General features: G+C 46.5%; 1 protein-coding gene across 1 annotated transcript in view; it reads left to right on the forward strand.

The window, feature by feature from the left end:
• Nucleotides 1-16,558, forward strand: part of LOC308367160 (ecto-NOX disulfide-thiol exchanger 2-like) — a gene marked incomplete at its 3' end in the record, with an annotated part of 223,680 nt that overhangs the window by 44,505 nt on the left and 162,617 nt on the right. Inside the window, exon 2 of the mRNA XM_080840975.1 lies at nt 13,371-13,514. Within this exon, the coding sequence (XP_080697101.1) occupies nt 13,371-13,514 (144 nt within the window). The remainder of the gene's footprint in view (nt 1-13,370; nt 13,515-16,558) is intronic.

Below are 16,558 nucleotides of genomic sequence, written 5' to 3' on the forward strand. Positions count from 1 at the left end.
ACACACACACACACACACACAAACACACACACACTCTCGCACACACACTCTTACACAAATACACACACACACACACATTGTTAAGGTCCTTTTCCCAGCTTGCCAACAGAGTCAGTAGTAGCCATTGTAGCGTTCCTCCACTTGTCAGCTGTAATTGCTGGGCTTGGAACTGGCGGTCCATCATAATCTAATCATATGCGCCTTTGTTTGTGGGTCTGTGCGTGTCTTGGAGAGTCAGAGGAGAGGACCCATTGCCACGGAGCTGCATGCACATTGTTCCATGGCCTGATTCTATCTCTATCTGCACTAATTACTGGGCACCAATAATGTGCCAAAGAGGCTCCCTCAGGGAGAGAGGGTGTGAACACATTGGGGATTCTTTCTCTCTCTCTCTCTCTCCCTCTCTCTTTCTCTCTCTCTCTCTCCCTCTCTTTATTTTTCTCACTTTATTCTGTCTTCTGTGTTCTTCAGCCCTGTCACAGGAGGTATAACCGACACTTCTCTCTTATGGAAACTGGAACACATTTCGTCCCGCTCCCCTTGGAGGGACCAGGTCTCTTTAAGTTTTTAAACGCGGCTTAAATTCGACCAATTATCTGTCAGATTGATGTCAGACCACCTCACTCATGTGGGTGTTGGCTGGTTCACAGAGTTCATATGTGTGAGTGAGAGAGAGCCAGGCTGTGTTTGTGTATGTAAGTGCGAGTGGCCCCATGTGGAAGGGCTTTCTTGTCCCTGGGTTGAAGGGGCAGGTGCAGAGGAGTCGAACTGGGGCCATTGAGTAGCTGCGGCCTTTTGGGAGCCCCGCCACTCTCACGGTCGATAAAGATCCCGCTGTGCCGTGGCAGCGCCAGGCTCGGCAGGAATGCACGCTTGCCCACATCAGCAGCGACCGCAGGGCCGGCATGCCCCAGCGCACCGCACCGTGCGCGACTTTCCCCACAAGAGCTAATTGATTCATTGCAGGGGCTTTCGGCACCTAAAGTCGATTGCCGCCTACCTTGACGGGGCGACTCGACTCACCCTCACAAGTTAGCGGCAATGACGCGGAGGGAGAAACAACAAACAACAAACGACCAGCAGCAGCTCAGTCCGACCCCATACACAGCTGCTGCTGCCTCCGCTAGCCAGGCCACAGCTCACTCTCCATGTAAACTGTTTTCCACTTTTAGACGTGTTGTGCTTTGGGCATAATATGGACAGCATAGCAAATAGAGATTGAACCAAGCCTTAGGGTGAGTGACTGCGATAATGAGTGCTATGTGCCTTTTACCTTTCACTTTGATGTACAGCCTGTCGTTCAGCTTTAAACGTGCTCCTGCACTATTAATAAGCAACCTCCTTTACACTCCCACAGACACGCACGTACACAGCCACTGATAGTGACACACACTCGGATGCGTTTCATACCTTACTAAAGTGAAAAGCTAAGTTAATGGACCTGTGAGAATTCCACAAACAATTGCCATTGTTCCGGCTTCCACGATAAGCCCAATCAGTCAGTCACCTTGTTTCTTCATCTGTCCGAAGCGTCCATCATTCCTGGCAGCAGACGTGCACACTGGGTAATGTGGACAGGCCCCTGGGGGACACACAGGCGGTGGTGGGGCGCCTAAGAATAGAAGCCAGGCTGAGTCTGTACAACTGTGCTCTCTTTCTTTCTTTCTTTCTTTCTTTCTTTCTTTCTCTCTCTCTCTTTCTCTCTCTCTCTCTCTGTCTATCTATCTATCACTCTTCCCTTCTCTATCTGGTTCTCACACTCTCCCTCTCTATCTCTCTCTCACTCCCTACATGCGCGTCTCTCGTGCTCTGTCACACCTTCATCCTAGCTCTGGCCAACAGGTCCCTTGTGACCACATCCAGCCCCTGGGAGGCAGAGGACTGAGGGAAATGGGTGTTGGGGTGGAAGTGGAAATGGGGTGGGGTGCTTGCAGGCAGGCAGGCATGTCTGGAATACGGCCGACATGCTGAGCTAATTTTGGCCTGTGTGTTCTGACGTGCCAACTGTCAGCGCCGTGCCCAACACCAGGCCCGTTGACACTTGACCTTGGGAAATTACTGCCACCTCACATTATTTATTTCCCAGCATATGGCGGCCTTTTGGCTGTACAGCATTTGTGGAGAGCTCCCGAACAGCGCTTGAAAGGCTCCAGAAATATGACCTCTGCTCCACTGCTCTAATGCATTGTGGGACTTGGAGCTGTCCGCCCCTGACCCTTCACTGAAGCCTAGGGGTTCCTGGTTACTGCTCTGAAATGAAAACTAAAATTACATAATAAACACTTTAACTAATTGCAGTTGATGGCCCAAGTGTCTTCTTTAATTTAAGCCATGAATGGTTATTATGCAATGTATAGAACCAGAGATATTCAAGTTTTAAATGTGAGAGAGACAACAGAGCAAAATGGGCGGAAATTTTGAAAAACGCCCTGCTGGTTTAACAGGTTAATTGTCTGCGGCCCACACACACACGCGCACTCACACCCCTTAGCTTTTCCCTCTCACTCTTCCTCACACATTCTCCCATACACACACACACACACACACACACTCGCACAATCGCACACATGCAGCCACAAACTTAGCGAAGTGGCCACTGAGTATGCAGAGCCGTCCTCTGAGCACCTCATTGGACTAAATGACTTCCGATAGACTGGGGGATTTGTCTCCTCTCCATTACCGCTTCTCTGACACTTTGTAAGTCACACCAACGTTACAAACAGCAGTCGCTGTGACATACAGCTCAGCGGCAGCCATCAAGGGATCCCCCGTAACACTCACAGGAGATGTCCAACCCCCTTTTGCTGCTTTTTTACCCAGGGACACAGACTTGCGCTGGCAGTCCCCGACTATTTGTCAAACGTGAGGCTTGCCGAACAACCCCAACCCCCGCAGCACGTCCATGCTGCTCTTGGTCTCCATCCCGGCTCCCAGTGATGGCCAGCAGTGCGTCTACAAGCAGCCATTGGAGAGGAGAGGAGAGGAGAGGAGCAGGCTGCGCTGCGCTGTGCTGTCCTGTTTGCTCTGCCGAGATCACAGGCAGGCTTTGTGCTCTGCCTCGCCGGCTCGTCCACCCTGGCAGGGGGTCAGTTCGCTGGGAACCTTCCAGACTAACACGCAGATGTGCGCGCACACTCATTATACACACACACATCTGTGCCGATGTACACACACACACATCTTACATTCACGGCGTCTCATACACAAATAGACATGGTGATCCTTGATCACACCTCCAGATCTAAATACACTTGAATAGACTCACACAAACATTCTCTCGCCCACACATGCAGACTGTCTAACAACATATTCTAGGATGGCCTCTCTCTTTTCCACTCTGACTTTCAGCTAGCTTGCTGTTTATCTCATTTATAGACTTTCAATACTTTCACACCTACATATGAGAGCGTCACACAAACACACAAACCCACACCTAGACAAAGACACACACTCTCTAGCAAACACACACACAGAGGCACGTAGCTCTATGCTGTGCTGTATCCATTGTGAAGGGGAATGGGTTTTATCTGAAGTCAGACAGGTGCTTTCATTATGTCATCAGTGTTGTCTCATTGATCTTCCCTAAACGCTGCTGGCACTTAGCGCTTTTGAGCGCGATGTTGAGCAGTAATGTTTGTGAGCCTCTGTGATGGGTGCATATAAACACACACACACACACACGCACGTTTTTGTTGCCTGTGATAATAACAACCGTAGGCTAGATTGAGAAAGACATTCTGAGAGAGAGGTGTTTCAAGGGAATCAGAAAGTGCTGCAATGAGTAAGGGGGGTAAATGTAGTGATGGGTGAATACTGATCTTGAGTAAGGGGGGTAAATGTAGTGAATACTGATCTTGAGTAAGGGGGGTAAATGTAGTGATGGGTGAATACTGACCTTGAGTAAGGGGGGTAAATGTAGTGATGGGTGAATACTGACCTTAAGTAAGGGGGTAAATGTAGTGATGGGTGAATACTGATCTTGAGTAAGGGGGGTAAATGTAGTGAATACTGACCTTGAGTAAGGGGGGTAAATGTAGTGATGGGTGAATACTGATCTTGAGTAAGGGGGGTAAATGTAGTGAATACTGATCTTGAGTAAGGGGGGTAAATGTAGTGAATACTGACCTTAAGTAAGGGGGTAAATGTAGTGATGGGTGAATACTGACCTTGAGTAAGGGGGGTAAATGTAGTGATGGGTGAATACTGACCTTGAGTAAGGGGGGTAAATGTAGTGATGGGTGAATACTGACCTTGAGTAAGGGGGGTAAATGTAGTGATGGGTGAATACTGACCTTGAGTAAGGGGGGTAAATGTAGTGATGGGTGAATACTGACCTTGAGTAAGGGGGGTAAATGTAGTGAATACTGATCTTGAGTAAGGGGGGTAAATGTAGTGATGGGTGAATACTGATCTTGAGTAAGGGGGGTAAATGTAGGGAATACTGACCTTGAGTAAGGGGGGTAAATGTAGTGAATACTGATCTTGAGTAAGGGGGGTAAATGTAGTGATGGGTGAATACTGATCTTGAGTAAGGGGGGTAAATGTAGTGAATACTGATCTTGAGTAAGGGGGGTAAATGTAGTGATGGGTGAATACCGACCTTGAGTAAGGGGGGTAAATGTAGTGAATACTGACCTTGAGTAAGGGGGGTAAATGTAGTGAATACTGATCTTGAGTAAGGGGGGTAAATGTAGTGATGGGTGAATACTGATCTTGAGTAAGGGGGGTAAATGTAGTGATGGGTGAATACTGATCTTGAGTAAGGGGGGTAAATGTAGTGAATACTGATCTTGAGTAAGGGGAGTAAATATAGTGAATACTGACCTTGAGTAAGGGGGGTAAATGTAGTGATGGGTGAATACTGATCTTGAGTAAGGGGGGTAAATGTAATACTGTCCTTGAGTAAGGGGGGTAAATGTAGTGATGGGTGAATGCTGACCTTGAGTAAGGGGGGTAAATGTAGAGATGTGTGAATACTGACCTTGAGTAAGGGGGGTAAATGTAGTGAATACTGACCTTGAGTAAGGGGGGTAAATGTGATGGGTGAATACTGACATTGCAAAGACGAGGGAAAGAGATTGAAGACAAAGAGTGGAGACAGCTTTTGTGAAAGATGGTTAGAAGGGTAAAGTGATGATGATAATGTGTAGGCATACTAAGGGGAAAACTTCAGGATTAGACTATAGTAGGGAAATCAGGGATGTTTGTGTGTGTCACCGTCTACATGGTGTGTGTGTGTGGCACAAAAGAAAAAACCCCATCCCATCCACCTACTTCTCCAGTCTCTCTGTGATTGCGATGCGTCCACCTTCCCCTTTTCCCTCCTCCTCCTCCTCCTGCTCGTAATCTTCCTCCTTCTCTTGCTCCTTTTGTCTGAGCTGGAGAGTGGCGCGCTACACTGCGCTCCCTTCCTGTTTACCCGCTGGCCTGCTGTTATTTGTTTCCCTGCCTCGCCGCAGGAGCCATCCTCTCCCTCATCTTATTCTCATAAAGACGAGTCGTGCTCGTGGCCAGATGTTGAAGCGCATTGAAAACAGGCCGTCTGTGAGCCCATTCACACCACCTCCCACCCCCACCTCTCCTAGCAGTCACCGCAGCAGATGAGTCTCTCCGAGGAGTGGGAGGCAGGCAGGCTCACTGACCCAGCACGTACACCTCTGTGTCGGTCTAGCACTAGTCTGTAGAGAGCCAAAGGGAGGTGTGGGATGGCGTTTCATGAGGGACAAGAGACTTGTCTATGTGTTCTTTCCATTCACACACACACACACACACACACACACACACACACACGAACACACACACACACACACACAAACCATTCCTGTGTGAGCCATGTGAGTCCCTAGCATGTTACTCAGCAATGTTGTTCACGCGCCGCCATCTTGGCCCTTTCTCACCTGGACAATAACAACAGCTATCTGAGGATGCTGTTCATTGACTTCAGTTCAGCCTTCAATACTGTCATCCCCTCCGAACTGATCATGAAACTCAGTCATCTGGGTATCAACCCTTCCCTCTGTAACTGGTTACTGGACTTTCTAACCAACAGACCCCAGTCTGTTAGGTTAGAGAACTGAACCTCCTCATCCCTCACCCTGAACACAGGCGTGCCACAGGGCTGCGTGCTAAGTCCTCTTCTCTACTCCCTCTTCACCCACGACTGCATACCTGTACATGGTTCTAACACCATTGTCAAGTTTGCAGACGATACAACGGTGATTGGCCTCATCAGCGACAACGATGAGTCGGCCTACAGAGAAGAGGTCCAGCACCTGGTGCTGTGGTGCGCTGACAACAACCTGGCCCTCAACACCATGAAGACCAAAGAGCTTATTGTGGACTTCAGGAAGAAAGATGGCGGACACACCCCCATCAATATCAACGGGATGGAGGTTGAGCGTGTTGCCAGCTTCAAGTTCCTGGGTGTCCACATCTCTGAGGACCTCTCCTGGACCCTTAACACCTCATCAATAGTTAAGAAGGCACACCAGCGTCTCTTTTTCCTGAGGAGACTGAAGAAGGTCCATCTGTCTCCTCAGATTCTGGAGAATTTCTACCACTGTACCATTGAGAGCATTCTCACAAATTGCATCTCAACATGGTATAGCAGCTGCTCTGTCGCCGACCATAAAAGACTGCAGAGGGTGGTGAAAACTGCCCAACGCATCACCGGTTCCACTCTTCCCACCATTGAGGCTGTCCAGAGCAAGAGATGTCTGCGGAGGGCGCGCAGCATCGCCAAGGACAGCTCACACCCCAGCCACAGACTGTTTGCCCTCCTCCCCTCTGGGAGGCGCTACAGGGTCCTCCGTTCCCGTACGAGCTGGTTCAAGAACAGCTTCATCCCTGTGGCTGTCAGCCTACTGAACTCTGCTCCACGGGGATAGCACGAAGAACGATAAGAGTCTTGTTTACGGGTGCGTGAGACTTCTCTCCACGCCGGTCCTCTGGGCTCTCCAACCACGCAGAGGACTCCAAAGTCAATGGGCCTTCATGTCCGCTATTGTGATGGAGAGCCTTTATGCACCGAGGAGAATCTGAAGAGAGGGGACAGGGGACGGGCGCACAGACGTGAGCAGCTTTGGAGTGGAGGTAGAGAGAGAGAGAGAAAGAGAAAGAGGAAGAGAAAAAGAATACATACATACATACATACAGTACATACATACAGTACATACATACATACATACAGTACATACAGTACATACATACATACATACATACACACATACACACATACACACATGCATACATACATACACACATGCATACAGCCTTTTGGATAGAGCACAAACATCACGCCGGTGTTTGCCACGCCACTCTCACCCTCACACATACAGACCACTGGTGCATAAACACACACACCTTGGCACACACACACACACGCACAGCGAATGCCTGATGGCACTAGAGCAGTGGTTCCCAAACTTTCCTGGCTCACGGCACCCCTAAACATATGTCTCTCCATGCACGGCACCCCTATTTTTTGACTTTTTGACTTTTTTCTCTCAACCTCCCTTGTTTCATATTTGTACTTTATGCCATTTGATTTAACCTTATGATATGCTGAATAGGCTATAACTGCTTTTATTATAGGCATTACATTAGAAGGTGAGGTTTATCTAATTATTGTAATATTCAAATGAACCACTCTCTTTAATTCAACTAATTTAATAAATAGTGAACAAAATATGATCAGACAACGTCTGTCCCTCTCACAACTACAGTACTGTGCAAAAGTTTTAGGCAGGTGTGAAAAAATGCTGTAAACTAAGAATGCTTTCAAAAATGGAAGTGTTAACAGTTTATTTTCATCAATTCTTCATAAATTAACAAAATGCAGTGAAGGAACAGAAGAAAATTCTAAATTAAATCAATATTTGGTGTGACCACCCTTTGCCTTCAAAATAGCATCAATTCTTCCAGATACACTTGCGCAGTTTTTGAAGGAACACGGCTGGTAAATTGTTCCAAACATCTTAGAGAACTAACCACAGATCTTATGTGGATGTAGGCTTCCTAAAATTCTTCTGTCTCTTCATGTAAATCCAGACAGACTCGATGATGTAGAGATTAGGGCTCTGTGGGGGTCATACCATCACTTGCAGGACTTTCTGTTCTTCTTTAAGCTGAAGATAGTTGTTAATGACATTGGCTGTATGTTTGGGGTTATGTTCCTGCTGCAGAATACATTTGGTGCCAATCATACGCCTCCCTGATGGTATTGCATGATGGATTAGTATCTGCCTGTATTTCTCAGCATTGAGGACACCATTCATCCTGACCAAATCTCCAACTCCACTTGCAGAAATGCAGCCCCAAACTGGAAAGGAACCTCTACCATGCTTCACTGTTGCCTGCAGACTCTCATTATTGTACCTCTCTCCAGCCTCCAGCGAACAAACTGCCTTCTTCTACAGCCAAATATTGCACCTTCTGCCATGTTTCTGCACCCTAGTTTCTATGTTAACGTGCTTAGTTCAGTCACTTGGCCTTGTTTCCTTGTCGGGGTAGAGCTTTTTGGCTGCAACTCTTCCATGAAGACCACTTCTGGCCAGACTTCCCCGGACAGTAAATGTCTGTACCTGGGTACCACTGGTTTCTGCCAGTTCTGAGCTGATGCCACTGCTTGAAATCTTCCGATTTCGAAGGTAAATAAGCTTGATGTGTTTTTCATCAGCTGCATTAAGTTTCCTTGGCTGAACACTGCGTCTACGATCCTCAACGTCTTCTTCAAAAGAGCTGGAACTGCACATTTTGAAACCCCTGTCTGCTTTGAAATCTTTGTCTGGGAGAGACCCTGCTGATGCAGTATAACTACGTTGTGTCTTGTTGCTGTGCTCAGTCTTACCATGTAAATGGATAAAAAATAAACATTTATTGTTTACATTTTTCAAAGCATTCTTAGTTCATAGCATTTTTTCACACCTGCCTAAAACTTTTGCACAGTACTGTATATCACAGCCAAATTGAGTCAAAAATACGTATTGGTAATAATCGAGAAATTAGCTGTCAGTAACAAAACATATCAGGAACAAACCTTCAATATAAAGTTCACAAAAATATAGTTCTACTCGTCTCCACAGACAACTTATCAACTTAATGGGACACATGTGACTGTCTCTAACTGCAGAGTTTGTTAATGCGAGGAGGGATTGTGAACAGTGCAACACGGAGGTCATCACCATCAGTGGACTCGTCTATTTGAAGCGCAAATTTCCCCCGTAGCTGTAGTTCATTCAGTACAGATTCCAATTCCTCCGACATATAATCAATGCAACGTTTGATCGTGTTATCAGGCCCTAGCATTACCTTGACCATTTTTTTGCAGGCTGGTAATATGAACTATTCTGCTGTGTGTGTGTGGATTTTTAGATTTAGCAAGCAACTCGGCCTTCTCAGACACACGCATGGTAGAAAGCATACGTTCACTCTGGGTGGTATTCTGTGTTTTTAAGTTTTTTGCAATATTCAATGTCTGTTCTGGTGTGCCGGGTGCTTGGTCTCAGGTGCCTTGGCAACCTGGGCACCATGGCTGCATTAGCCAACGTCTCCCTGCAGACCAGGCAAGCATACTGGTGTGGGGCAAGTTACCTCGCCACACCAAGTGAACCCATACTGGAGGTACGAGTCGTTATAATCGTTTCTCTTTGCTGAATTCGAATCCGATGTCTGTTTCTGTGGAGGTGGATGCGCTCTCTTTAAAAACATATCCATTGCACCTACCGGAACTCCTCCACCTGCTGTCAATACGGAATAACGAACGAAGTCAACGAAAGAGCTGTTGACGTTACGCCCTGAATCAACTGTAAACTGTAGCCTATTGTTGTTTGTGCTTCAAATACAATTTTAATTGATATAGTAACAATACAATTCATTTTGAAATTGCTATTATGTTTTTTTTCATTAAATGATCAAGCCTTGGGCCATTCCGCGGCACCCCTGAGCATGCGTCACGGCACCCACTTTGAAAACCCCTGCAATAGAGAGTGTTTTCCTCTCACGAACCTGTCAGACAAGAGACAGCTGCGCCTGTATCTGCCATACAGTGTGTAATCTCCATCCATCCATGCACCTATCTATCTATCTATCTAACCATCCATCCATGCACCTATCTATCCATCCTTCTCATTACAAGAAAAAGGTGGTGATGGCAGTACATGCAGTTTTCATTCTTATCAGTCAGAGAGAAAGAGAAAACAATCTGTTGCATAAATCGATCTGAGTTTTATCCGTTTATTTGTCTCGTCTCGAACACTCTGCTTCCAGTAGATTTGCGTTGCAATGCCAGGTTCCCTTCTGCCTTTTCCACATGCTGTTGAATGTCATGTCTCACTCTCTGTCTGAAGATCAGTTTAAAATGGGAGACCATGTTTTGTACTGCTCCTGAAAGGACTCTTTTTGCATAGGACAATAGAGGTTTGGTTTTGGCCCATGACTATACTGTATGTGGCCACCGCCCAGTCAAACATAGGGTGGACACTTTAAACAGAATCTTCCAGAGACCCCCTGATAAGTCCCAGCTGTAGGCGGACATATAGAGGTCAGGCCCCGGTCTATGGCTCTAGACAGGCCCCCCTCCCCTCTCATATCCCCAGGTTCCTGCTGCTACTAATCACAGTGCTTACTCAACCTTTTCCCGTGGGTTGGTATGATCCAACACATGTGTCAGATGTCACTGTGTTGATTGATTGTTGAGTCCCAGATTCTGATCTGCATACTTGTATTTTATGTTTTTGTGTGTTATTGTGTCAGCTTTCATGCCTGTATGAGATGTGTGTTTGTGTATACATGTCTGTGTGTGTCTGTGTTTGTGCTTTTCTGTGGACACGCATGTTTCTGTGGACGTATGTGCGTGTGTGTGTGTGTGTGAGTATGCGTGTGTGTGCGTGCATGTGTATGTATGTGTGTGTTGGGTGAAAATTCTCCCTAGTTACCTCAGGACTCCGGAGCTGCATTTAAGTATATTTATTAGACACACATCAATTGAAATCCGGCTCGTCCCCAGCACAAGGCTGAAAGTGAAGCAATTTCACTCACAAACCGCAAGGTTTATATACTTAAAGGTATCTTATGCTGACGTTGTTAGCGTTTAACATTATAGTCAAAACAAGGTTCTCGACCTAGCTTTTCTCAGGGTCTAAAAAAATAAAAAAAAATAAGTGGCGCCAGTTAATCAAAGTTACACATATACACAGGAACAAAGAAAAGCCATGTTCCTGCTTACATAAGTACATGGGGCAGCCGTGGCCTACTGGTTAGGGTTTCGGGTTGGTAACCGGAGGGTGGCCGGTTTGATCCCCGACCAGTAGGAAAAATGGGAAAAAATTTAAATTCGGGACTATCGGCCCATATTGCATGTCGGCCCAGCGGGCAAACGCCCGGTATGCCCGATGGCCAGTCCGTCCCTGAGTGCAGGCATGATGAAGATGACCGCTGTGCTGTGAGAGTCCAGCTGCTTGTGTTATCCATGGTGTTGATCTGGCCCAGGGACGGACTGGCCATCGGGCATACCGGGCGTTTGCCCGCTGGGCCGACGTGCAATATGGGCCGATAGTCCTGAATTTTATTTTTTTTCCCCATATAATGGTCTGACTGATGAAGTAGTTCATGAGCGGCCCTATTGACACTGGGCTGGCCCAATCACATCCCCTGGGCTGACCCAACACCAACCACTTTCGATTTGGACCTGCCTACATAATGCATTAGGACGGTAAACAAACTCCATAGACATTATATAGGTGTCTATGAACAAACTCAGCGTGGCCCATGGCCTTGACATGCTTGACACGCGCACGCTAGTCTGCGGCCCATTGGCTGTCTTCTTTAGTGACTTGGGGCTCGTCCAATCATATCACCAAACACCTTCTAACTTAATTTATCCTGTTCTCTTTTACTATGGATATCATCTCTCTCTCCATCTCTCTCCCTTTCTCTCTCTCCCTCCCTCCCTCCCTCTCTCTCTCCATCTCTCACCCCCAGTTCTCACTCTATCTCTATCTCCCTCCCTCTCTCTCTCTCCCTCTCTCCCTCCCTCTCTCTCTTTCCCTCTCTCACTCTACCTCCCTCACCTTCTCTCACTCCCTCTATCACTCCCTCTATGACTCCCTCTCCCTCTCTCCCTTCCTCTCTCTCTCTCTCCCTCCCCCTCACTCTACTTCTCTCTCTCTCTCTCTCTCTCTCCCGTGCTGCTGTGCTTGCTGCAGTGCTGTGGTTCAGCTGTGATGTGTGTTGGGGGTTGGTAACTTGTGCTCTCTCTGTGTCACGGGCATGTGGACCCGGGAGAGCAAGGGTTGGCTGGAGATCTAATCAGTTGGTGTGTGTGTGTGTGTGTGTGTGTTGTGTGCGTGTGTGTGTGTATGGGGACAAATGTGTGTGTGTCTGACTGCAGCACTGACCACTGCCAAGTCTCCTGACACAAACAGATACCCTCTCTGCTTCTCCAATCAAACCGTGATCCTGGAGATTATAGGAGACAGGCTGGAGAGACTCTCATGGGCGCCCTGCCTCGCACCACGTTTAGAAGGGGACAGCAGCGCTGCCGAGAGGGGCAGAGGGTCGTGGGTGTGGAGGTGACATTCCCCTCCACCTCCACCTCCACCTCTGTTCTTCCCTTAGCTAAACAAAGAGGGAGCAAAACAAGTGTAAACATAGGAAACAAATGAATATTTCATGACAAGTAGTTCTCCTCGCTCTCTTTCGCTTGCTTTCTCCCTCCCCTTTCTCTCTCTCTCTCTCTCTGAGCTCTTCCAGAGTTATAAATAGTTCTTTGCACGCATTTGAAGAAAGCAGTTCCACTGATACATTAGGCTTAACATCCACTTACATATTTTATTTTTCTATATATTTTTGGGCAATATCCCCACCATTGTTATTATATCCATAATTCATTAGAGCTCCTGTATGTTATTACTCTATCTCCTGGTGAGGCAGTCCTAGTTCTTTTTGCGTCGCAGGGAATGGAGAATAGTTTAGGCAAGTGATTGTTTACTCCGAGCATTCTGACAGCCTTCTTTTTCCTGCCAGCATTGCAGCCTGCAGTCAGTTTAGATAATGGCATTGTAATAAGTCTTGTGTGAGGGTTAATATATCTAATGGGCCTCTTTGTGTGTAATCCAGTCTTTGTGTTCGCCCGACCAGAAATACCAACTGGTACAATTGTGTCAGCGGGAAGAAAAGGGATAAAAGAAAACTTGTCAGCAAGTTTCCACAGAGGCTCTGGTCTCCATTGTGGCCTATTGTTGATTTGCCGCAATCCAACATTGAAGATTGGAGTGTTTTGTAATATGACTGGCTTAACTTCTTTCTCTCTCTTTCTCTCCTCTCTCTCACTCCCTCTCTCCTCCCTCCCTTCTTCTCTCTCCCTGTCTCAGGACTCAATGCGTTGCCCTTTGACCCCGGCAGCAACAACGAGCCCCTGCAGTTCGGCAGCTCCAACGGGCCGCTGATCTCAGACCTGCCTTTGGAGAACGGCGCCGAGAACTGCAAGAAGAGAAAGAGACCCAACCTGCCCCCAGGTACCTTACTGACCCTTAAGATGCCTAGGCTCACTAAGCTCTCACTCACCCAACCTGCCCCCAAGTACCCTAACTGCCCCAACCTGCCCCCAGGTACCTAACTGACCCTTCCTGCTGTGTAGGCTCACGCACATCTCGCACACAATCAAACAGGGGGAGAGAGAGAGAGAGAGATGTAGATGGAGTACAGGGATGAATGAGAGAGAGAGAGAGATGTAGATGGAGTGCAGGGATGAGTGAGTGAGAGAGAGTGAGGGAGGGGGAGAGGGAGAGAAGTAAAAGGAAAAAAGGGTGACAGACAGAAAGGGGGGAGGGGTTCTGAAGCATCTGTCTGTCTTCTCATCACTCTCGTCATTCCCCTCCTCAAACTTCGGCGTCCTAGTTTTTCAGCTGGAATAATAAAGTCCAGGTCTCTAACTAAGAATGTTAGGATAAGTCGCTCAAAGAGGATTCTCAGGAAGGAGAGGAGTTGTCTCATATCGTGTGCCTTCTCAAAGATGTTAATTGTCTGGGATTAATTGTCAACATTAATGAAGCGCTCCTAGGTTTTTTTCTTTTGTTGCACCTGCCGCCGCAAGGAGTTTAAAAGGTGTCGGCGTCCTTGATATTCGCCATCTTGTCATTCTTGTGTCGGCAAGAGCTTTTAGCTCCAGTGGGAAATAAAGGGAATACAAAGGCTTGATGTGCTGGATGGTAGACACTTATCCTCTGTGCAATCTGCTCTAAGGTGGTATACAGTAAGGAGTTTGTTTGGTTGAATGAGAAGAAGGTACTATGTACCCTCGCATATCTCTATCTCTCCACCCATACCCTTGCATCTCTCTATCTCTCCACCCATACCCTTGCATCTCTTCATTTACACAAAACACTAGTGTCACATTGATGAGTCACCAATGAGCCCACACTTACCAAGCAGCAGAACGAGCCGTACACAAACTGGACCACATGAGCAGCAGGTATAGGTGAAGTTAGACACACACACACAAACTGGACCACATGAGCAGCAGGTATAGGTGAAGTTAGACACACAGACACACACACACACACACACACACACACAATGGACCAAATGAGCAGCAGGTATAGGTGAAGTTAGACACACACACATACTGGACCACATGAGCAGCAGGTATAGGTGAAGTTAGAGGTGAACACGGCACCTGCTAAAGCTAGTGCACGTAGCCAGCACCAAACCACCACCAACATCTGCACTCTTTATATAAATACAGTTCGTTTCTGATTTTGATTACTATGTCATGTTTATGCAAATCCAACTGCCTTAAATGTGCTTTTTTGCCCTAACCAGACAAAAGTGACATTGGGAATAGCTTTTTCTTGCACAACAAAAAGCAAAAAGAGGCTTTTCACTGACCCCTGGTCCCTCCAGTTCCTACAGGTCCCTATTGCACCTGAAAGGTTCTTAAATCACAAGCCTTTTGTTTGCTTGTGATTGTGCTTGTGTTGAAATTATGTTTGTGTTACTGTGACTCATGGACCTCTGCCATTACCAGGGACGTGCACAGGAGTGTGCTAAGGTTGCTTGGGCAACTGTCCGTTTGCCCTCCTCGAGTAAAAGTGCCCCTCCGAGGGGGAAAAAGAATATATATTTTTTTTCCCTCGGAGGGGCACTTTTACTCGAGGAGGGCAAACGGGCAGTTGCGCAAGAATTTCATGTAGACCTAGTTTTAAAAAACGGCACTCGAAACATGTCATCTTCACTTCCAATCGCAACGAGAGTGAAAGTCAGTAGGGGGAGGGGGGCATGCGCCCTCCTCTGTTTACTCTGTCACTGCACGCAACCGGGTTGTTTTCTTCTGAGTTGATGTAAAAACTGCTTTAACGTTGTCAGAAAATGTGAGTTTTAAGTTGTAGAAATGTATAACAAACGAACAATCATCATCATGTTTTATGAAATTAATTAAAACCTTCATAAATCGAGGCTCAGTTTGCCACGTTTAGCCTCAATAATCAGATGGCTAGTTTGCCTACCAGACAACCAGCCCATTATCACATGCTAATGTTTTGGTAGGAAAACTAAGCTACATGTCTGCTGATGGTCAGTTTATAACATTTTGTTTCAACAATAAGAATAAATTATGGAAATAATGCATCACATAAATGATTTCATTCAAAATGGTTACATTTCGAAATCCTATCACTATTTTGGGCGTTGTTAAGTGTAGAGTGCAGAATGCCTACTGAAAAGAGGAGGACTCAGGAGAGAGAGAAGCAGCTTAAAGAAGCAGCAAAGGGGAGCACATCCCTGCAGAGTTGTCTACAAAAAAGCAAACCAGCAGATGAGACAGAGACATTGAATTGTGGTAAAGATGATAATGCATAGGCTAATTAATTAATGAATAAATCAAACTCGTATTTTTAGCCTACTAATGGCAATTTATCATAATTACATTACATTTAAGATGAGCAACCACAAGCCTCCAGACCAGAAGAAAATGCGGACCAGGAGATATATTCGACAGGTAGGCCTTAGTGCTGAACACCAAATTTGAGATAAAAGGACCATGCGAGAAAAGTACAGGGATAAAGAGCCACATGCTAAATAATTGTAATCTTAAAAAAGTATAGGCTTTTAGAGATCCTCTCAAAGATCTTGCCTGAGCAGAACAAAAGTACCACTGCTTCTAGTGGGCATTAAAATAGTAATGATCTTTCTATAAATCCAGAAATCTCTGTGTGTCTGTCTGTCTGTCTGTCTGTCAGTCTAGGGCGTATCTCCCTGACGGTAGTTACGTTAGTTATGAGATTTCGCATGTAGCTTACGCATGTCATGAACCTGTGCATCCTTGATTTTGAAGATTTTTGAATTCATAGTTCGCGAGATATTTGTATTTTATCGTTTCCCGTAGGCACTATGGGTTATCGTTTCCCGTAGGCACTATGGGTAGTGAGGCATTATGGGTAGTGTAGTAATTCAGAGAAAGGGGTGAAATGCATTTGTGGAGGGCGCCGCCCAGGGTTTGTCGCGTAAAATTGCCTATACAGCGCAAGAGTGGAGTACTACACCGCTACAAATGGTAGCTTAT

The sequence above is a fragment of the Sprattus sprattus genome, assembly GCF_963457725.1.
Source record: "Sprattus sprattus genome assembly, chromosome: 6".
Taxonomy (NCBI): Eukaryota; Metazoa; Chordata; class Actinopteri; order Clupeiformes; family Clupeidae; genus Sprattus; species Sprattus sprattus.